This window comes from Salminus brasiliensis, chromosome 20 (genome assembly GCF_030463535.1).
Source record: "Salminus brasiliensis chromosome 20, fSalBra1.hap2, whole genome shotgun sequence".
Lineage (NCBI taxonomy): Eukaryota > Metazoa > Chordata > Actinopteri > Characiformes > Bryconidae > Salminus > Salminus brasiliensis.
Window position 1 is genome coordinate 2,829,883 of NC_132897.1, and position 23,004 is coordinate 2,852,886.

At 47.0% G+C, this 23,004-nt stretch overlaps 1 protein-coding gene across 2 annotated transcripts in view; it reads right to left on the reverse strand.

Moving 5' to 3' along the window:
- Window positions 1–23,004, reverse strand: part of tet3 (tet methylcytosine dioxygenase 3) — a 49,701-nt gene that overhangs the window by 17,086 nt on the left and 9,611 nt on the right. Inside the window, exons 1-3 of one of the 2 annotated variants that reach the window (XM_072665211.1) lie at window positions 18,689–18,768; window positions 5,282–8,198; window positions 2,383–2,473 (exon numbers count right to left, since the gene is read on the reverse strand). In XM_072665211.1, coding sequence (XP_072521312.1) covers window positions 2,383–2,473; window positions 5,282–8,198; window positions 18,689–18,727 — 3,047 coding nt within the window. In that variant the 5' untranslated portion in view covers window positions 18,728–18,768. Of the gene's footprint in view, window positions 1–2,382; window positions 2,474–5,281; window positions 8,199–18,688; window positions 18,769–23,004 lie in introns of those variants that run through there. The other variant, XM_072665212.1, reaches the window with a different exon arrangement.

Below are 23,004 nucleotides of genomic sequence, written 5' to 3' on the forward strand. Positions count from 1 at the left end.
CCCCTCCTCTGACCCCTTGTCCACTGACCCCTTCGCCCCCTTTTAGGCAGGGATGACTCAGCTCTTTAGAGAGGCTTTAGAAATATGCCCACAATGTGGTCAATCACTTGCCCCCTGTCGAGAAGAAGCAAAAAAAGAGCGGGAGAGAGAGCGCGGGGGAGTTCGGCTAGGGTGGAGGTGCTCCGACCACTGCTCTGATCTGCACAGCACTGTGGAAAAGTTTCAGGCACCCTATCTAGGCAGCAAAACACTGATATTAGAATAAACACTAATACAAGTGGTGGTGGTTCTCCATCACTGTGTTCATAAGACGGCCAGATAGAAGGGGGGGGGGGGGGGGGGTTTGAGGGGAGGAGGAGAAACGAAGTAAACAGTAGAGGAGAAGAGAGAGATGCCTATCCACAGCTGTGGAAGTGTCCTGTGCCAGGATCCTCTAGATACGGCTCCACTATAACACACAGGGGCAAACTGTGCACCAGCAATGGGCCTGTGTCTATTTACCCCTCAAAAGTCACTTTCAGCACCAGAGAACTGAGGCTACTCTCTCATTTCTTTGTAGAATAAACCTTAATTCTCACTGATCACCATTTTTTAAGCCATTTTTATCCATATTTTAGCCACATTTTAGCATCCTACTGCAAACACTCGTATCTAACACCTCCCAAAATCGTGAAATGAGGGATACTGTGGAATACCCTCTCAACGCCTCACATAGTCTGGCTGACAGAAGTTGGAACGTGGTCTTTACAAGAAAAGAAAGACATGAACGTTGGTCCGAAAAGCTGTATCTGCAGCTGATCTGGGTCTTCTGAGTCTTAAAGTCACTGTGAGCACCAGCAATATAGCATATAGCAAAGGCCTGGTTTTAGCAAAGGGCTGAATGACCTACTGTTTCCCATCAAACGTCCGGGCTAGATAGCCGTCGCCGTATTCTGGCTGTATTTCGGGACACCTCTGATACCGATGGATACTTTGGAAGACCCTCTTAACTGAAAATAAGGGGACGATTATAATAATAGCGCCATCTGCAGATATCTGCAGAAACCACTGACCACTAAGTCAGCATTTCTGACTCACAGCCTGGAGAAATACAGTGAAACGAGCTGATTCTGTAAACACACCTTTGTTTTTGGAAGCTTTATTTTTTTTTATAATTTTACAATCTACCGACACAGACTGCTAATCATAATCATAATGCAGCTTTGAGTAATTCTCCCAATGACTCCTGCAGCTATAATGCATTATTACTATTATAAGTGCATTTATAATGTTTTATATGGCAACCTTAACGTACAACTCAAGGTGCTGGACCGGGCCTTCTGCTTATAGGTAGCAGCTCACGGGCCATTCTACCTATACGGCTTTATAAAGCACATTGCTGTCATTTATCACACTTAACCCCTTAAACTCTGCAGGAATACCAGTGGTTTCTGGCTGTTTCCTGCACTGGGGCCAATTTGGGGCCAACTCAGCCAGCTTGCACTGCTTTGCATGTTGTTACTGAACGGTAATCCTAATGGTAATAAAAGCCACGGAGAATTACAGGTTTATAAAGCATTGTTTAGCTTTAAGGGGAGATATTATGAACCATAGGGTGTTATTCATGTATCTATTATTAATTATGCCAGTCTTTAGAAGGAGTTACGTATGGCACGTAATATATTAGTTGTATAAATGATTCATAGAAAGTCTTAATTATTAGAAATGACTAGAAATACATATAAAAAAAACGTATTGATTATTGATTCATAATCAGATGAAAATATTCAGATAACTGCTGTTCTACTGTACTGAACTGCAGGAGGGCAGACTGCCTAGGTGATGCCTAGGTAAGGGTTCATTTATCAGGGCTTAATGATAAAGGTAAATCAGGTGAGCTGCTGCTGCTGCTGCTGGAGTTGAACACATCCTCCATGCTGTGCTGGCTGGACTGGGGGGCGTCCAGGAGAACCCTGGAGGAACCGAGCTCTGTTCTTCAGACTAGCTCACCGACAAGATCTCACTACTTTCTTTCTTCAGAATGAGAAGCTCTTGTTTCTCCTTTTTACTGGATTTATGTTCAGCTGCATCTGAAATAATGTGATGTGACCATATTAATTGACTCCATATTTAAACTGTATATATTTCTATATTATTTGGAGCAGCTATCATTTCACAGTATCTCCGGATCCAGTCTCTGGATATGATACATGACACACAATCCCCATTATCCCGTTCACCCTCAGCTGAAGGGGGTTGTTTTGCTGCTCTGCGGATGGTGACTGGGGTCTGGTTCGTCCTGAGCTCGGATAGGGAGATGGTGGAGTGGGCCGAGATACGCTCTACAAAAAGGCAAAAGGGACAGCAAGAAGGAAGGTTATGGGCTAGACTGGAGGTTCTCACCTGCCCTCCATCAGCTCTCTTATGGAAGCCACAGTGGGGCCTGATCCCAAATGATTGTAGTACGGCCCTTCGTCTTTCTCCAGGATTTGCTCTGGGGAAGAGAGAGAGAGAGATAAAGAGAGTGAGAGAGAGAAAGAAAAGAGCCAGTTCATCCCATATTACTCTATGTGGGCTTTATCTGGTCTCCCTGTTCACTCCACCCAAGAAAAACAAGCAGAATATTAATATTCCTCTAAATTCAAGGGGCTGCATTAGAGCGCCTCAGTCAACACAGAGGAGTTCAGTCTCCGGGAGATATTTCGAGCATGAGAACGCATACTAGACACACCCTGGTGCCAATGTTGTGCTTTGAGATGACATGGAGAAGAGAAGAAGAGAAAAAAAAAAACTCCCAGATGGTTTGTGCTGCTTGGTAGGGAGCACTCAAGGGAGGGCGAGTGAGTCAGAATGTGTGTGAGAAAGAGAGAGAGAGAGAGAGAGAGAGAGAGAGTAAACGCTGGTGTGGGGGACAGGGAATGTAAGGTCATATTCCACTATGGGTGTTAGTAGGGATATAGGCGGGACCAGTGGGAGGAAGTGACAAAATGAAAAGGAGAGAAAAACATGCCAGGCATGCGGAGGCTGCCAACCCAACCGGGTCTCAGCAAAATACAGCCGTCATGCAAAGCCTCTACTGAATTTCACTTTTTCACTTTTCCTAAATCTGCCACTTGTGTTTTACATCCTGCACGAATTTCACGACGAACAGACCGATGGAAATGCCCCAAACGGACCCGGATTCAAATCTTTTTGCATTGACTTGCATTCAAAGTTAAGAAGGTTTTTCCCTCCTCCTGGAAAGTTCCTGACAGACGGGACAGATCTGCAGATAGACAGACAGTGTGCAGAGGGTGTGTTTAACAGGTGTCACATCTGTCACGTCTGTTAGCGTGTGTGTGTGTGTGTGTGTGTGTGTGTGTGTTTTTGCACGGCTATAAGTATCAGGTTACCCTGTGTGTATCCTGTATACTGTTGACTGTGGAATGTGTGTGGAGTGGTTTCACTATGGCGACGGGTTGCTGGGTGACCTTCGCTCTGGGTTACAGTTAAAAGCCAACAAGTGCTGCACTCATTAAAACACACACACACACACACACACACACATATATATATATATATATATACATATATATATATATGTGTGTATACACACATGTGTGTGGCCAGCCGTAGTGCAGCACTTGCTAGTATCCTTGTATATATATATATATATATATATATATATATATATATATATATATATTATAGAGAGTCTTTTAAATTTCTGCATAATTCAGAGACTGAAATGGTTCATTGTACATAAACCTATCGACTCATTCTTTCCAGTTTCTTTATACTGATGGTGAAAAGAACCAGGTATTGACTCCAAAACACAAATATAGCCAACAGTGGTCACTATCCAGACCCGCCAGTGCACCTACACGAGTTTTATAAGGAACGTTGATGATGGTTAAGTAGTGGAGAATCTATAAAAATATGTTTTTTGTTATTTTGCTTTAGAATTTATGCCATATGCTCATAAAATGTTTTAATAAATTGAAAAAAATGACATTTGCAGTAAAAAGCATCTGAAAACTACCGTGAAACGATTAGGCAACGATTTCTTGTCGTCTTTGACAATTTACTTTAAGTCATTATTAAATTTGTTTTAATAATTTGCAAAACTCCAGCTGTCCTTTACTTTGAGCGACCATTTCAACATAAATCGACCAATAAAAATGGTCAAAAATGACTTGGAATAAAAACAATGTTTACATTTTTGAATGTAAACTTAATAATTTTGCCTGAAAAGTTCCTGAAAAGTTCTCCAGGATTCCAGGTTTACCATTGTAGCCTTCTGAATGCAGTTCATTTAGAGCCATTGAAGTCTTCATACGTCTGATGCCATTCACCACCACTGTAAAATGAATCTTAATTATTTAAGACTTAATTAATCTTAACTATTTAAAATGATCAAAATCTTTTTTTCCTGTTTAAATCAGTTATTGTACAAAAAGAAAAGAAAAACCTGGAGGAAGGCAAATGAAGGATACGTGTAGGGAGTGTAGGGAGGTTACGGTCTATCTCCTCCTGCCCTGTCCTCCCAGCCGCCTCCCGGTTTTAATGCCTAACTACTGTACACACAGTATCACATGATATATGAGCACGGCCAGTTTATCATGTCCACAGCCACCCATGGAGGCCCGGCCAGGCTCTGTGCTTGCTGCTTTGACTGTAAAACAGAGACAGAATGGCTTGTGGAGCTCAGGACCGTCTGTCTGCCCCTGGTCCGACGCGACACAATGGACCCCTTCTGTAAGGGCTATTGTTCCTGTTGCCTCCCCCAGAGAGAGGCACTGTGGTCAGACCGCTGAGAGACGAGAGAGGGACCCCGGGCACGCATTCTCAGACGTGGGTCGGCACTGCCTGGACGAACGTGCCGAGGCAGAAGTGATAGAGACAGGGCAACAGAAGGGGAACACTTGTTTGGACTGAGGTCTACATTTAGGGAAGATAGATATCCCAGTGGCAGGGACAGGTGGGATTCTTACGATAGGGACGACGTCACACAAAGAGCTATGGTGGCTAACAACAAAAGAATGCTACCTCATTCAACCCCAAGGTTTTTAGAAAACAGGCTGCAGAATGACGAGGAGACGTCTTTGAGGTTTACCGGCCCAAAAATCGAGCGAATTATTAGGACGAAGGGCATGTTGATTATTTTATGAATGATCCAACGTATGCGTCTCTACTGGGGGCTGAGCGAGTGTGATGGGCTGTTGCCATTGGGAAATGAGGCTAAATGTGGCCTGGCTGAGGAACTACTAGGACTAGGACTAGGAAACTCCACATCTAGGAACCTGGGATCTAAGCTACTCACCCACACAGTCGCAGAGGGGGAACTCTGCTTGGTTGTCCTTCACAGGTGTGTCCAGAAGATTCTTGGTCGGGGTATCCAAGTAGCGTAGTGGAGACTCCAGGAAACCTTTCAGCGAAGGGGCTGAGGGAAAACCATCCTTTGTGGGAGTATCTACATCATCTCCGGCTGTGGAGAAACAGCCAGTGGTGGAGAGCACCGTTACACCACCCGACGACTCAATCTTCATGCGCTTGTTTGGAGGTGTACAGGACGTGGTGAAGGGGTCCTCCAGGATTCGGTGCTGTTGCTGCTGCAGATAGGTCTCTTGCATTTGGGACAAGAGCTGGCCTGAGGGCTTGATATCCATTTCACAATCCTCGACTTCCTGTTTGATGGCAGGAAGCTGGCTTGAGGACACCGGGGTTTCTTCTTTCTCTTCTGCAGCCGTATTCGCGTCCAGCCCTCGTTCCTTCTCTCCCTCTCGCATGGGCTCCGGCTGGCTCGGCGCGACTGCAAAGGGGTTGTTTTGCTGCTCTGCGGATGGTGACTGGGGTCTGGTTTGTCCTGAGTTAGAGTTTTGTTGTGACTCGGTCACCACAGACGGAGCAGGGCCCTGGCCCGGGGCATCTGCAACAGGCGCGGAGGGCAAATCATCCCCGAATTCCTTCTCGAACTGGCGAATCAGATCCTCGAATTTTGGGTCAAGGGAACTGAGGCCGGCTAGGGGTGGAGTGGGCTGAGATGTGGAGGTCTGAGGTGTGGAAGTGATGGCTTCACCTTCTGTGGTCAGGCATGAGCTAGTCAGCCCCTCCTGGGACAGGGAGTTCGGGACCGGGACGGACACAGGGGTAGAGATCGAGGGAGTGTTTCCAGACATAGGGGTACTACTGCTGTTGAAAATGGATTCCTGAGATTGGGCTGGAGCTGCCTGGCTCATAGCCACCTGAGAGGGATTATACAGGGGTAGACAGTGGGGGGGCCCAGCCTCCATGACAGGTGGAGATGGCGTTAGCTGGGATGGGGACAGCATACTCATTGGCATGCTCTGGAGGGATTTCTGTATTGTAATCTGGCTCTGCGGGAGGAAGACCGGTTGAGAGGCCTTCTGCTTGGGCTTCTTGATGACAATCTGTTTGGGTTTAGGAAGAGGTGGACCCAAGGGGCCAAGCAATCCACCCATGGGCTGCTTGAGCATTGGAGAACTCTGTGCATTCTTCTTCTTCTTGGGTTCCTTGGGCTCTTGTTTGATGGCTAGAGTGGCGTCTTGTGTGGGTTGTGGCCACCACTTGCGTAGGGTCTGGGGTGCCATAGGAACCCGTGGACTAAAGGGTGGGGGACTGGAGAAGAGGTTACGTTTGTGATGAAGGTGCTGTTGCAGTGCTGCCTGAGTTGAGTGCCTAATGGATTGAGAAAGCTGCTGACCCTGGAATTGCTGCTGGCCATTTACCATCCCAAACTGGCCCATTGCTGCGCAAGCCTGACCCGGGTACTCCCCATTGTCTACCTCCTGCTTGACATAGGGCAACACCGTGTGCCCACCCTTTTGGCTGTCTTTCAGATTCTGAGGCAGGGCAGGGAATCTGAAGGCAGCCTTGGCATACTTTCCGCTGGTATCTCCCAAGAGTTGTTTTAGCTCAGACATTGGATCAGGTTGCGGAAAATGTGCCTGAGGCTCAGAGTTCAACATCATCCATGGGTCTCGAGGAGAGCTTTTCTCACAGCTTGCACCAGTGTCCTGCTGCCACTGCTGTGGAAATGGGTTAGCAATGGATGGATGCGAGCCCGGGAAGGGGGAGGACCCGTATTGGGAGGAGTGGGGAGCAGGACCTTGCGATTGAGGCCTGGGCTGATCCCATGAAGCAGGTTCTTGTTGGGGAAAATGTCCAGGAGGGCCAGACTGTGCCATTGGGGAGGCAGAGGTTGATGATAAGGGGCCAGGTGATGAAAGCATCTGCATCCCATTCTGAGGCTGGGGGAGAGTTTGAGGAGAAGGATGATGGTGGGAATTTCCACTGGCAGATTCACCAACAGCCTCACTGGTGCCAGATAGCTGGGTTAGGGCCTCAATGGCGATAGCTGTTTGTAGGCTGACGTTCCTCTCTTTAGCGATTGATAACACACTGGGGGTACAGGGGATAGGTGGCAGGGGGCCATAAAGTCTTGGAACTGGAGGCTGGTTGACAGGGTTCTGCAATTGGGACTCTGATCCAAAAGGGGCATTAATATCAGTGGGTTGAGGTTGGGGCTGAGACTGGTAGTGCTGTTGCTGTGTTTGAGGAGCACCTGACATTTTGCAAAGACCCTTGTCTTGTTGGTTGGCCGCCATTTTGATCTTCTTTTCCAACCACTCCAGGTAGTCAGGGCAGTCCGGTCCCTCACAGTCACAATTTGGGGGCTTGTGACCATGCCGGGCTTGATTCAGTGCAGTCTGGAGGGTGTTCAGATCTTCCGGAGTGCAATGCTCACCATCACCACGACCACCCATCTCCTGGATGAACTTCTCATACAGCTGTGCAGTGGGGTTTTGAGAAGGCTTAGAAACACTGCAAGTGGACAAGGAGTCCACGCTGGCTGAGAAGGCCACCAGGGTCCTGGCGTTCTCGATGTCCACATTGTTTACCAAATTACCACTGCTTTGGTCGTTCCATCCGGCCTGTTGCTGCTGGAGGTTAGAGCCCCCTATCGGATGACCAGGCCCCCAGCCCTGTGACTGGGGAAGACATGCTATGGCCTCCTGACGGTGGTGGTTCTGCTGATGCTGCTCCCTGGCCGCAAGAGTTCCACCTTCAATGCCATTCGTTTCCTCTCCATTTCTTGCGTGCTGGTTCAGCCCACTGGACGGTTCCTGGTTCAAGACGCCTTTCTCCAGGCGCTCATGGTCAATTTCCATCTGGCCACTTCCTCTGGGGCCATCCACTGAACCCACCCCTGAAACAGTCTGCAAAAGACAAAAGTGATCAAAGCGTTAGAGAGTAACTGCAGAAATCCGCAAGCTCAACATCACGTCGTTTACCATCATCTCCAGCAGCACCACGTTCTAGATCGAAGGGTTCTACACAACTTATTAAACTCATGGTTTGGTCTGGGTGTCCTAAAGTGACCACCAAACCCAACAGAACTCTTGATCTCCCTCAGAAACCAACATTTACCTTCAATCAAAGCGTTAGAGAGTAACTGCAGAAATCCGCAAGCTCAACATCACGTTGTTTACCATCATCTCCAGCAGCACCACGTTCTAGATCGAAGGGTTCTACACAACTTATGCTGATATCAAACTCATGGATTGGTCTGGGTGTCCTAAAGTGACCACCAAACCCAACAGAACTCTTGATCGCCCTCAGAAACCAACATGTACCTTCTCTGCTCTACTGAGGTCACGAGACAGGCAGGCGTACTCTCGCTGATACCTACCTGGCCTGGCCCTAAGAACCCTGACCCTACTACTATCTTGAGTACCGGCCCACACTCGGATCCTGAGGTCTCTGGAAAAGGTTCCCAAGTACTCCGAATCCATAAGAGGTAGCCTTCGGCACATCCAAATCTTTCGGTCTTCCTTTCTGATCTGCAGATTTCAGTTCTTTCCAAGCTTCTGGGAGGGCAGTGTAAAATCTCCAGGGTTTTAGACTGGTCTGCTGCACTGGATATTAAGGCAATGCTGTTTGTAAGTCAGTGTTGCTGGGTTTCTAGCTCACTCCCAAGGTCAACACTGAGGCGTATAAGTACACTTGCCCCGAATCCGGGCTAATAGACTTCAGAGTCTCAGCCTGTGTTTCAGTAAATGAACGTATTGTCCATGAAAAATGAACGAGTGGGAGTAAGAAGGCATTCAGCTTTGGGCTTTCTAGTCAAAACACTACTGTTTCATTACGTCTAGCACGTGAAACAGGACGTAACGTTTACACATACAGCCCATAACAAAGTTAGACAGCCGCGGTTTCTTAGCAACGTTGTTAGCAACCGGGTTAGCATCCATGCAGCGCAGCGAGACTGGACCACGGCTCCAAAAAGAGCATGGGCACTCGCCTTTAGCGTATTAGGAAGTCATACAGAGGCTGAGGCACGTCCCACCGAGCTGCCGACGTGGGGTGAGCGATTCTGAGAAAGCCTCCTTTTGTCTGTAAAGTGGAGAAGTGCTTGACGAGGGAGGATCTGGTGGCTGCGTTGAGGTTTCAGAGTGTTTACTGAGCAGTTTTTCTTACACGAAAGCGCGACATGCACTTTTTAGCTGACATTTGATGGCAAAGGCAGCGGAGTGCAGCTAAATCATGAGACGGCTTCAGATGAATCATTCCAAAGACGGGGGCTGGAGGGTGGGTGTTGGTGAAACTTACAGTTCTAATAAAAGCTCTTCATTGTGTCGAAAAATAATATCATCTGATCAGCTGAATGCCTGGATTTATTCACAATGCGTGTGGACGGCAGGCACCCCTGTGACGGGTCCATCAGCTCTCTAGCTTTGAGGACGTCCCACCGATGCAACAAAGGGGTCAAACGATGGATGCAACGATGCGCGATAGCCCTGCTCAAGTCAAGTCAGTCTGACGACCTGATGCTGTCGCAAAGCAGTGAGCCAAGCCTCGTAAAGAAGGGTGGGGGGGGATCCAACCTCCTCTGGTCAAACCGGCACGTAGAAACAACACTAAATTTACGCTATAAGGTCCCCTTAATGAGACAGCCCTCCAAAAGGGATCTCCAAACGGGACGGTCAAAAAGCACGGCTTACGGACCGGAACCCCCACTGGTCGCACGTCCGTGGTGCTCAGCCACACAACTCTTATGACAGACCTTTGTTTTCCTCTTAGCGGAGGAGGGGACGCTTCCCCAACGTGGACCCGGTACCTCAAATCTCTCTCTATGTGACCCTCACACACTGCTACACACCTCTACACACACCTTTCCAGCGCTCCCTGATGACAGAGCGAAAAAAAAAAAAAAGAAGCACGTGTTCAAGCAACTATTTGTGGCGTGCCCTGGCTCTGCCGCTCTGACACACTCCAACACACACACTCCCTCACTCCAGCACTACCAAAACATCAACACGCCCAACCAGACGGGGCTGCCTGACTCGTTTTACCCGGCTTTAAAGAATGACGCGAGTTTGAGCGCGAGTGTGTGTGTGTGCGAGTGTGTGTGTGTGCGAGTGTGTGTGCGCGAGTGTGAGTGACTGAGCCTTTTAAACAAAACGTGCAGCACACGAGTTCTGTCATGGATCCATATCTTCAGTCCTCTCACACACACACTTACACGTACACACACACACACAACGGATGCCTAGAGAGGATGACAGCACAAAGCAGAGAGCGAGACCGGCAGGGAGGGTGGAGGGTGCTGGGGGTGGTGGAGGGGGGCTCTGTGTGTGTGTGTGTGTGGGGGGGGGGGGGTGGGTGAGGGGGGTGGTAGTGGGGGTGCCTGGGAGCAGACAGCTGAACACAAATCCACACGGATAGACACACGACACCCCCCCTACACACACACACACACTCATTTATAGATACACACATATTTATACACACATTATATCCAGTGACCTGCAGACTGGAGGTCCGGGCAAGACAAGGCGACCCACAATTGAGGAAAGGGACGAAAATAAGAGCAAAAGAGACAAAAAGAAAGAAAGGGAGGGAGAATCCGGCTACTTACGCTGGTCGGGCTGTCCGGTCAGTAGACAGTATAGACAGTGGAGGGTGGAGTGGACAGGAAAAGTGCATGGAACGACAAATGCCGAGCGACACAGCGCAGGGAACAGACAAGCCGGTCGCAATCGGCCCTGGGCTTCCTTTCCTTTCTTTCTGCCTGTCCTTTACAGCCTGTGTCTCCGTCTTCCTCTGTCTCTCTGTCTCTCTCTCTGTCTCTCTCTCTCTCTCTGTCTCTCTCTCTGTCTTTCTACCCGTCTCTCCTTCCCTTCGTCTCGGTCAGTCAGTCAGTCAGTCAGTCAGTGCGGCAACACATGCGCTCACACACACTCAAACACACACACACACACACACACACACACACACACACACACTCTGTCGAGCGCAGACATGCAAGCACGCATACACTCACTCGCACGCATACACTCGCACGCACACACACACACACACACACACCTCCCCCCACGCTCACTTGCTTGTATTCTCTCGCTCTCTTCCTCCTCCTGCCACCACCACTACCACTACCACCACCACTGCTGCTGCCGCTGCCGCCGTCACGCTCTCTCTCTCTCTCTCTCTCTCTCCCTTGTCGCCTTTCTCACATTATGTCTCTGCGCTCCTCCCTTCCTTCCTTCTTTCTGTATTCCCTCTGTTTCTCTCTCGCTCTTCTTTCTCGTCCGCAGACTGACTGCGCTTCGCCTCTACAAACCCCTCCTCTCCCTCTCTTTATCTCTCTCTCTCTGTCTTTCGCACACTCGTACTCGTGCTCTCTCTCTCTCTCTCTCTCCCTCCCCCCTCTCTCTCCCTCCCTCCCTCCCTCCCTGCCCCTCGTGCCTCCTCCCCCCTCTGCTTTTCAGCTAGCGCAGTGCGAGAGAGGCCATTATCTGACTCACACTGGGCACGTAGTATGGAATGGAGGAGGAAAACGCAGGCAGGCGAGGGAAGCTGGGGTGGACGGGCCGCTAGCGGCAGGCTCAGCTGAGGGGAGGAGAGAGAGAGAGAGAGAGAGAGGAAGAGAGAGGGAAAGAGAAAGGCATCAATCCTAACGTAGGCTTCGTTTTTAGCCGCCTCAACTGAGAAGATCCAACAAAAAGCAGAACCCGATATTTAGAGGCGTGTTTTGGTCACTGGTCACTTTCTCTTTGGCTCAACAACATGGAGGATGCAGCTGTTTCGGCAGACTTCCCTGCAGCCCCGTCGCTCTCTCCGAGCTTCCCACTGCATTCACAGCGGCTAAAAATATCAGCAGCGGAAAAAATAAAGGCTTTAATGCAAGCGAGGCGGTAGCGCCGGCAACAGCGGCAGCAGAAGCGGCAGCAGCAGAAGCGGCGGCAGCAGCGGCGGCAGCAGCGCCGGCGGTGGCGGCGGCAGCTCCAGCCTAACATTCCCTCATTTCACACAACAGACATATATTTGTGTGTTTATCTGTGCAGCCCTCTCCCTCGTACGGGGCGTTCTTCATTCCTAGGGTAACACTCCACGCTCAAAGTACCCGCCTTGCCGCTTATTCCTCGCCACGTTTAGCCCGATTCGGTCTGCCTCCGTCTCGCTTGGCGGAGGCATTGTGGAGAAGGGCATTTTGTTGGAAATGATAACAGCTTTTTATCCTTATGCAGAGCGAGAGCGGAAAGCGGCGGGTTTTGCTGACACACAGCTGCAGCGCTTCCAAGTTACGCAGCGGTTTGAGGGATCGCACACCGGCAGCGCTCTTTGGGCGAAGAGGTGGACGGCATCCTACGAAAAATGGGAGGCGGTAGGGAGAGACTGACAGGAAGGTTTGAGGAACCAAAGAACCACAACCAGGCAACACATGAGAGTCTTCGCTTTGCTTAGCTCCGTCCTCGGCGGCTCGTCCGCCAGCGAAAGTGAAAGAGCGAGACCGAGCGAACGCAGGAGGGGGAAACGGCAGGCTGGTGGGACGAGAGGCTCCAACGTAGGGCAGAAGAGCCGGAGAGTCGAGGAGACACCGAGAGAGACAAGGCGACTGCTCCAGTCTCCAGACTACCCTGCCCTTTAAATCTTCCTCCTGCTCTCCTCCGGCTCTGGCTCCGGCTCCGGCTCCAGCTCCGGCTCAGGCTCCAGCTCCAGCTAGCCGCCTGCCCATGGTCCGCTCGAGCCCGGACCTCTCCTCACTCTCCTTCATCTCTTTCTCACTTTCGCGTTGTCTCTCTCTCTCTCTCTCTCTCTCTCTCTCTTGCGCGCAAGGGTTTGTTTTTCGGGCTCGAAGGCTTTGGCTCGCTTATTCACCGCTCGGTGCTCTGCCGACCCAAACGATCTCTCGCTATCTCCCCCCCTCCGACACTCTCTAACTCTTCCTCGCTGTCCTTCATTCCTGATGCTCTCTCGCTCTTTCTGTCGCCGCCGTGCCCGGTTTTGGACAGGCGGAGAGAGACTGAGCGACTCTCGCGTGTCCTGCTCTTTCGCTCTCCGGTCCTGTCACTCGGGTTGGCACAGTCGACACTGGCACGTGTACAGCGGAGGCAAGGCAACCCCAAAACACACACACTCACACACACACACACACAGGCGGAAGCCCAGGCGGAGAGGCAAAAGTGCTCAGTCACTGGTGGGAGTCGATGGGTGAAGAGAAGAGGGAACACACTGGGGAAATCCAGTGAGAGAGGGAGGGCGTGCGAGAGGAAAGGGGTGCGAGAGGTTGTGATAGCACTCTTGCATCATCACAGAATCCTGCCACCTAAACCAGGTGTATGGGGGTGGGCAGATGTGTCATGCCACGCAATATGAAGGTGCCCACCCCGCATACATGCTCATTCACTCGCCCTCCCACCTCCCGCTCTCGCTAGCTCTCTGAAACCCCTCCATGAGTGACGCAGCACTTCTTTTATTACCGCTACAATCAGCTTAGGACGATTAATCGCAACTCAGAAGACAAGGGGGTTAGGGGGTGGTCTCGATCACTTGTTAACTGAGGGCACCTTCTTTTAATACATTTACCGACGCAATCTAACGAACAACTAACGAACAGAAGGAAACACAGGGACTAAGAAAGAACCGTGGTGAGGCCCAAACACACACACACACCTTCAGTGTGGGAACTGCCACCTCCCAGACAGCTCTTCACCCCGAAGTGTGAAAATGACGCAACTGAGACGAGAGCCTGTTAGCGCTTACACACCAAACCAGTGCCCAATTCTCCAATACTCCAGTCCAGCTCCACTATCCAGCCAGGTCTTCAACTCTGGACCTTGAATCCGTCCTACAGTCCAGGATTTTGACACAATGTGGCTAATCAGTTACATTAGGAGTCAAATGAACTATCAGGGGTTACAAAATCCAAAGTCCGGAGTTGAAGACCTCAGCTCTGAGATTCACCACATTGACCTCAATGCTCATCCAAAAGTCCAGCTCCAAACCCACCCAAGCTCTGACACGCCGACCCAGTGTAGCAGTGTTTTGGCCTAATGCTTCAATTCTCAGACCCAAACCCAAATCTCTGGTATTCCAGCCTCGTGTTCCAATGGTCTAAACCTATGCTCCAATACTCAAATCTCCAGAACTCCAGCCCAGTGCTCCAGTATTCCAGCCTGGTCTTCCAATGGTCTAAACCTATGCTCCAATACTCAAGGCTCCAGTACTTCAACCCAAATCTCCAGTATTCCAGCCTGGTCTTCCAATGGTCTAAACCTATGCTCCAATCCTCAAACTCAAATCTCCAGTACTCCAGCCCAAATCTTCAGTATTCCAGCTTGGTCTTCCAATGATCTAAACCTATGCTCCAATACTCAAGGCTCCAGTACTTCAACCCAAATCTCCAGACTTCCAGCCCAGTGCTCCAGTATTCCAGCCTGGTCTTCCAATGGTCTAAACTTATGCACCAATCCTCAAACTCAAGGCTCCAGTACTTCAACCCAAATCTCCAGACTTCCAGCCCAGTGCTCCAGTATTCCAGCCTGGTCTTCCAATGGTCTAAACCTATGCTCCAATACTCAAACTCAAATCTCCAGTACTCCAGCCCAAATCTCCAGTATTCCAGCCTGGTCTTCCAATGGTCTAAACCTATGCTCCAATACTCAAGGCTCCAGTACTTCAACCCAAATCTCCAGTATTCCAGCCTGGTCTTCCAATGGTCTAAACCTATCCCCAATCCTCAAACTCAAGGCTCTAGTACTCCAACTCAATGCTCTAATATGCCAACTCCACTCTGACACTCCTACCAAGTCAATGCTCAAAAACCTCGAACCCAGTACTCCAGAACTCCAACTCAAAGCTCCAGTGACTCTGATACTCCAACCCAGTGTTCCAAACCTCGATCTCAAAGCTCTGGTACTCAACGTTACCCAACATTGCACTAACCTAAAGCTCAATACACCAGGCCCAATGTTCTCAACCCTGTTCCTGGAGCACCACCTCTCCTGCACATTTAAGTGTTTTACGCTCTCCGCCACCCAACACACCCACTTCAACTCAGGAAGGGCTTGTAGGGCAGGGCGTATGCAGGGCAGGCTTTTGCTCCAGGGCTGTGATAGGGAAGCACAGCTGCAGCCTGAAGCACTGATCCAAAACCCCAACCAATGCTTTGGTGCTTGAATCAGTTTAATGATTGTGTTCTACACCCCAAACCCAAACTCCAAATGACTCAAACAGCTATGGGTGCTGCTGGTGTGCCACTGGGATGGTGCTCTGAGCTCCAATACTCAAACTCAAGGCTCCAGTACTCCAACCCAAATCTCCAGAAGTCCAGCCCAATGCTCCAGTATTCCAGCCTGGTGTTCCAATGGTCTAAACCCATGCTCCAATACTCAAACAATAGATATAACTGAAATCCACCTGAAAAATGATGGTCAGTTTTCCCCAAACTGGCCAGTTGTTTTGGGAATAAAGTGTAAGTTATGGAAATCGATGTTTAGTTCACAGAAATGTGCCTAAATGATTGGAAATGAAATTGAAAACCCATGAAGTCGGTTACACAAGACATCCTTTGTGTCAACATAACTCACCTATGTGCCACCACTGGAAATTCCTGCCACTTCCTCAAAAACAAAAAAAGGACCTAGAAGTGACATTTGCATTTCCTCTAAACTGGAGGCAAAGCAAAGAGCAACCGATTAGCAGAACCTACAGCTGAACAAAGCATGGAAGATTAGCAGTGTTATGCATAATATGGCTGCAAAGATGTAGCTGAACAACATCTAGCGTTCCTCCATACCACTGTTCCAATGCTCCAGGACTCCAAGTCAATGCTCCAGCCTAATGCACCAGTACTCCAAGCCAGTGCTCCAATGCTCCAGCCCAATGCACCAGTACTCCAAGCCAATGCTCCAGCCCAATTCACCAGTACTCCAAGTCAATGCTCCAATGCTCCAGCCCAATGCACCAGTACTCCAAGCCAATGCTCCAGCCCAATTCACCAGTACTCCAAGTCAATGCTCCAATGCTCCAGCCCAATGCACCAGTACTCCAAGTCAATGCTCCAATGCTCCAGCCCCCAATGCCCCAGTACTTCAAGCCAATGCTCCAATGCTCCAGCCCAATGCCCCAGTACTCCAAGCCAATGCTCCAATGCTCCAGCCCAATGCCCCAGTACTCCAAGCCAATGCTCCAGCCTAATGCCCCAGTACTCCAAGCCAATGCTCCAATGCTCCAGCCCAATGCCCCAGTACTACAAGCCAATGCTCCAGCCTAATGCACCAGTACTCCAAGCCAATGCTCCAATGCTCCAGCCCAATGCCCCAGTACTCCAAGCCAATGCTCCAGCCTAATGCCCCAGTACTCCAAGCCAGTGCTCCAATGCTCCAGCCTAATGCACCAGTACTCCAAGCCAATGCTCCAATGCTCTACCCCGAGGCCTAAACAATCAACTGGCCAATCGATTAAGGTTACAGCCTCTTATCCAGAGCTCCTGCATGTGAATCGGGTTCCACAGGTAGGAGAATGTAGAGTTAGACGAAGAGTTGCCCAGGGACTCTTATCGGTGTTTGTGTAATGGCCTTCCCAGGCCAGGGAATCGAACCCCAGTCTTCCATGGGAGGAAGGGTGGTGTTACCCAACCTACAAACTAGAACGTGTTGGAAAAGAAGGTTCTACTGTGCAACCGTGAAAACCTCCACTTAAATCCCAAGACTCGGGCGAGCCAACCACAAACCTCAGGTCATAAGACTTCGTTTTGTTACATCACCACGAGAGAGAGATGAGTGAGGATGTGAAACCGAGACCCTACATACTGACCTACACACACACATACACACACACACACACACACACACACACACACATATATAAATACATGCAAACATCCCACACATCTGCACTGTCTTACAAAAATCCTGTATCTCCAAAACAGCAACTTTACAGGAGAAGGAAAAAACCTTCAGAACTTTCAAACAATCTAAATATACAGTTTGGCAGCTTGTTTACACTAATAAAATTGTCATTTTTTTGTTATTACATAGTTATAACACACATACGACACTCCTAGCAGATCCAACCAACCATTCAAAAGACACAAAGTAGCACACAAGGCTACAAAACATCTAATAGTGTAAACATCTAAATCTAGTAACTTTATCACATAGTTATAAACAAACATACAACTAAAGCTAACATCTAAACTCTTATAGTATAATAACGTATATTCATTTAAATGAGTGTAAACATCTAATTTACACCATTTTAAGTTACACTTCATGTTATTACATAGTTATAACACACCTATGACACTAGAAGCCGACCTAACCAACCTGTGTAATAGTGTGAAAGTGTAAACATCTAGTTTACACTATTTTAATATACATTAAGCCCGTTATTACATAGCTATAACACATTTGACATGCTATGACACTCCTAGCAGATCATTCCAACCATGCAGAAAACTCAAAGTAGCACACAAGGCTAAAACATCTAATGCTAAAAACATTCATATCTAATACACTGTATGTTATTACACATTTATAACACATGTATGACCCCATAAGCCAATCCAACCAATCTCAAAACTCAAATGTAGCCAAAACATCTAATAGTGCAACAGTGTAAACATTTAAATGTAAATACATACATTACATAGTTATAACAGCCTAAACGTCTAATAGCGTTATTATACAGTCAACACGACACTCTTATGACACTCAAAGCTGCCTATCTGAAAACTCAATGTACATCAAAAGGTACAAACATCCAGTTTACACTATTAAAAATGTACATTATATACATTATTACATAGTTATAACACATTATGACACTCCTATGACACTCCAAGCTGATCTAACCAACCTTTTTTTAGGCACACCGGGCTAAACCATCTCATGCTGAAATAGCATTTTCACTGTAGGTTATTACACAGTTATAACAACACTTGCCACTCGAAGCAGCTCTAACCAGCCTTTCTGAAACCCCAATGTAGCTCACAAGGTTAAAACAGCCAGCTTACACTATTTAAATGTACATTATATACATTATTACATAGTTATAACACATATATGACACTCCTATGACACCCCAAGCTGATCTAACCAATGTTTCTGAAAACCTGAAGCACAAAAAGGCTAAAACATCTAATAATTGTAAAAGTGTAACGATTTAGTTTACATTATTTACATTATTACATAGTTATAACACATAAATGACACTCCTATGACACTCCAAGTAGAACTAAGCAATGTTTCTGAAACATCAAAGCACAAAAAAGGCTAAAACTGCTAAAAGCAAGTTCACACTACCTGAATTTCAATGATTATTACATAGTTATAACACACATATGACACACTCCTATGACATTGAAATGGAGGCTAAATTGTCCAGTTCCATATCATGTATATAAGATATGATGCTGGCTGACCTTGAGCAGAGCCATAGTGACCTGTGGAAAGATCTCCATCAGTGAATTCTCTGAAGAGTGTTGATGAGCGATAGCTGAAAGCTCACTGTGTGACTTTCAGTCTGTGTGACTGTTGCTCTGTTTTTCTCCTTCAGTTTAATACTCAGTCCTGAGTCATCATCCTCCACTCATCTCCTCATCTCTCCTACACACACACACACACACACACACACTCTGACATAGCAAACATGGACAACCACCCCCTGCCAAACCCACACTACACAAATGTGTGCTTACATACACACATATAAACACAGAGCAATCGAACACACTCAGATTTGGTCAAAGTAACAAAAATGACAGCATTTCTGCTTGACCAGGCATCAGTCAGTACTGATTACTGACCACATGAGTCATAGATATGCTTTCCCAAAAGTCACCAACACCCTGGACAGAAGCAGACAGCAGACAAGAAGAGTGACCAGTTCACAAGTACTCCCTTAGTGCTTTATTTAGCAGGCTGTTCAATGCTTATGCATGTGTTATAAAGTCTTTATTACAAAGTGCTACTACTGTAAAATTTTGTGAAATCTTGTGAATACAGACTGTTAAGAACTGCTCATTTACTACTTTATAAACATGTTATTCAATGCTTATGCATGTGTTATAAAGTCTTTATTACAAAGTGCAACTAACGTTACATTTTGTGAAATCTTGTGAATACAGACTGTTAAGAACTGCTCATTTACTGCTTTATAAACATGTTATTCAATGCTTATGCATGTGTTATAAAGTCTTTATTACAAAGTGCAACTAACGTTACATTTTGTGAAATCTTGTAAATACAGACTGTTAAGAACTACTCTTTTACTGCTTTATAAACATGTTATTCAATGCCTATGCATGTGTTATAAAGTCTCTGTTACATAAGTTGCTACGAACACAAGTTACATAAAAAATGAAAGTCATCTTATGAATACAGTCACTTATGACAGCTGTTGACAACTACTCCTGTACGGCTTTAAAAACTTTATTCAATGCTTATGCATGTGTTATAAAGCCTCTATTACAAAAAGTGCTACTAACACGTGAGATGCTGTAAAAGGGATCTAACGTGTTAGTAGGCTGCAAAGGCTGTTCACAAGTAATCCTACAGTGTTTATAAACATGAAATTCAATGCTCATGCATGTGTTATAAAGTCTTTCCTGAATTATCTTACGAATGCAGTCAAAAACTGTTTACAGGTCCAGCCTATACTGCTTTATGAACATGTTATTCATTGCTTATGCATGTGTTATAAAGACTTTTACATAGTGCTATTAAAATAATTTTTTATTAAATGATTTTGTAAAATTGTCATCTTGTGAATATCCCCTAATGCTCCTAAGTGGCTTATAAACATGTTATTCAAAGCTTATGCATGTTATAAAGTCTCTATTATAAAAATGTTATTGATACAAGTGACAAAATGTTATCTAATGCTTATACACGTGTAAAGTCCCTATTACACAACATTTTACTAAGACAAGTAAGATTAGAGAAAAGAATGTGACATTATCTTGCGAATACAGTGAAAAAGTTCTTTATAAGCATGTTATTTACTCCTTATGCATGTGTTATAAAGTCTTTATTACAAAACGTTCTACTAACCCATGCTGAAGAAAGCTGTGAAAATGTCTTTTGAACAGTCAAAAGCTGTTCACAACTTTTCCTCTAGTGCTTTATTAACATGTTATATCAAGCTTATGCATGTGTTACAAAGTCTCTATTACACAAAGTGTTACTAGGACCAGATCTGTTGAAAACAATGAAGTGAAATTGTTGGTCATGTGAACAGACATCTGGACATCGTTAAAGGTGGCCTTAAATACAACCATCTGGAGCCAAAGCCAAACAAGATCCACTGAGGCCATCATCTGCAGCCCCTCAGATTAGGGGTCACTGAGGTCATCTGAATAAAGGAAGCTGCATCTTCTGCTTCCTCGCGGTTTTAATATAAACTACAACATCAAACAGCCCGATTCTTCCTCCCTTTTCCTCACCGCTTTGATCTTTTACCTCTAACACTCTTTTAACCCCTCTCTCTCTCTCGCCCTCTCTCTCGCCCTTTTGTTCTCTATTCTTTTACTTACTCTTACATCTTTCTCTCTCTCTCTCTCTTTCGGTTCGCCTTCCTCCACTACCCCATATCTCTGACCCGAATTGTCCCTCTGTGTGTATGTGTGTGTGTGTGTGTTTATATGTGTGTGTGTGTGTGTGTGTGTGAGAGAGAGAGAGAGAGACTCCTAGTCTTGCTTACTTGGCTGACGCGAGGCACGTGCGAGTCGGCACGCAGCACTGAAACCCCACCCCCACCCCCCACCCTACACCACTCACAAAGAGAGAGAGAGAGAGAGAGAGAGGTGAGGTAAATGAGGGAAAGAAAGAATGAGAGAAACTGGTGTGTGAGCTCAGCCTTGTCTGAGGTCATACTTGTTAATAATTTCACTAATCACTCAGTGTTAAACCATATAAAGTGAACAGAAGGGGGCCCAGAACGGAGCCCTGTGGAACACCATAAGGAAAATAATTCTGTATTGGGATGTGATTGCCACGCATTCACACACTTTCTGCAAATAAGAATTAAAACACTATCAGGGGTGTAACTAACAGGGGTGTAACGGTAAGGGTAATCGCACCGAACGGTCACAGTGAGGAGAAAGGAGAAGAGAGGGGAAAGAGAGAGAGAACGAAAGAACAAAGACATGATGAAAGACAGAAACAAAAGGACTGTCCACTAAAACAAATTGTGTGTGAGCTCAGCTTTGTCTGTGTCTGTCAACTGAGTCCATACCTGTTAATAATCTCACTAATTACTCAGTGGAAAACCATAGAAAGTGAACAGAAGGGGGCCCAGGACGGAGCCCTGTGGAACGCCATAAGGAATGTAATATGAATAAAAACACTATAACAGGGCTGTAATGTAAGGGTAATTATACCGAACGGTCATGGTGAGGAGAAAGGAGGGGAGAGTGGAAAAGGGAAAGTAGAATGTCAATAACGATAAAGAAAGAGAGAGAGAGAGAGAGAGAGAGGGAGAATATAATTCTTTAAGAAATTATAAGGAATATAATTCTTTCTCGGAGCGTGATGCCACGTATTCGCACACTAAAAACACTATAACAGGGCTGTAACGGTAAAGGTAATCACACTGAACGGTCACAGTGAAGAGAAAGGAGAACGAGTAAAGGAGGAGAGATAGTGAGATAGCGAGAGAGAGAGAGAGAGAGAGAGAGAGAGAAAGAAAAGTGAATGTAAGAGTGAGAAAAGAGTAAAAGTGAGTTCAAAATGAGCAAAAGGAGAAAGAGAGTGAGGGAAAGAGAAAGGAGAGAAACAGAGGGAACAAAAGAAAGGAAAAATGAGAAATGTCACAAATTTCAAGGGGGCCCAGAACGGAGCCCTGTGGAACACCATAAGGAATGTAATATGAATAAAAACACTATAACAGGGCTGTAATGTAAGGGTAATTATACCGAACGGTCATGGTATGGAGGAAGGAGGCGAGAGGGAAAAGGGAAAGTAGAATGTGGATAAAGAAAAAGAAAGAGAAAGAGAGAGAGAGAGAGAGACAGAAAAAAAGAAAGACAAAGATACAGAAGACTGTACACTAAATATATTTATATATATGTATGAGCTCAGCCCTGTCTATGTATGGCAACCGAGGCCATATTTGTTAATAATCGGTAAACCATAAAAAAGGGAATACAAGGGGGCCCGGGACAGAGCCCTGTGGAACGCCATAAGTAATATAATAAGAATTTTAATAACTGAGGTGTAGTGGTCCATATATCAGTACCGAACAGTACCGAACAGTCCCAACATGGAAAAAGAATGAGAGAAAGTGAGAGAGAGAGAGAGAGAGAGAGATATGGGGGAAGGGTGGAGTCGTTCTCATCACTCAGTGAGTCAGTAAAGCTGTGGGAGAGGGTGGGAGAGGGTGGGAGAGGGTCGGGTCGTGGGGGGATCTGAGTGCAGCGCGAGAGGGAGGGGAAGGAAATTTGAGGAGAGGGACGGAGAGGGGGAAAACGGAGGGAACAGCCGGGCCAGAGAAGCCTGGAGGAACAATGATGCTGGGGAGGGAAGAGGGACGAGGAGCAACACGATGGAATTAGCCGGTGCTTCCGAAACACCTCGTAAAAACTTCCGGCTACGGGAGAATTCCACACATTCCTCTGAGGAGCATCAACACGGCAGGAGAATCGAACCCGGCATTAAAACCACCTACAGAGTCGACCCGCTGGCCCGTTCTCCTGCCCCTAAATAAAGAACCAGGCTGGAGAGCGGGCGAGAGAGCGAG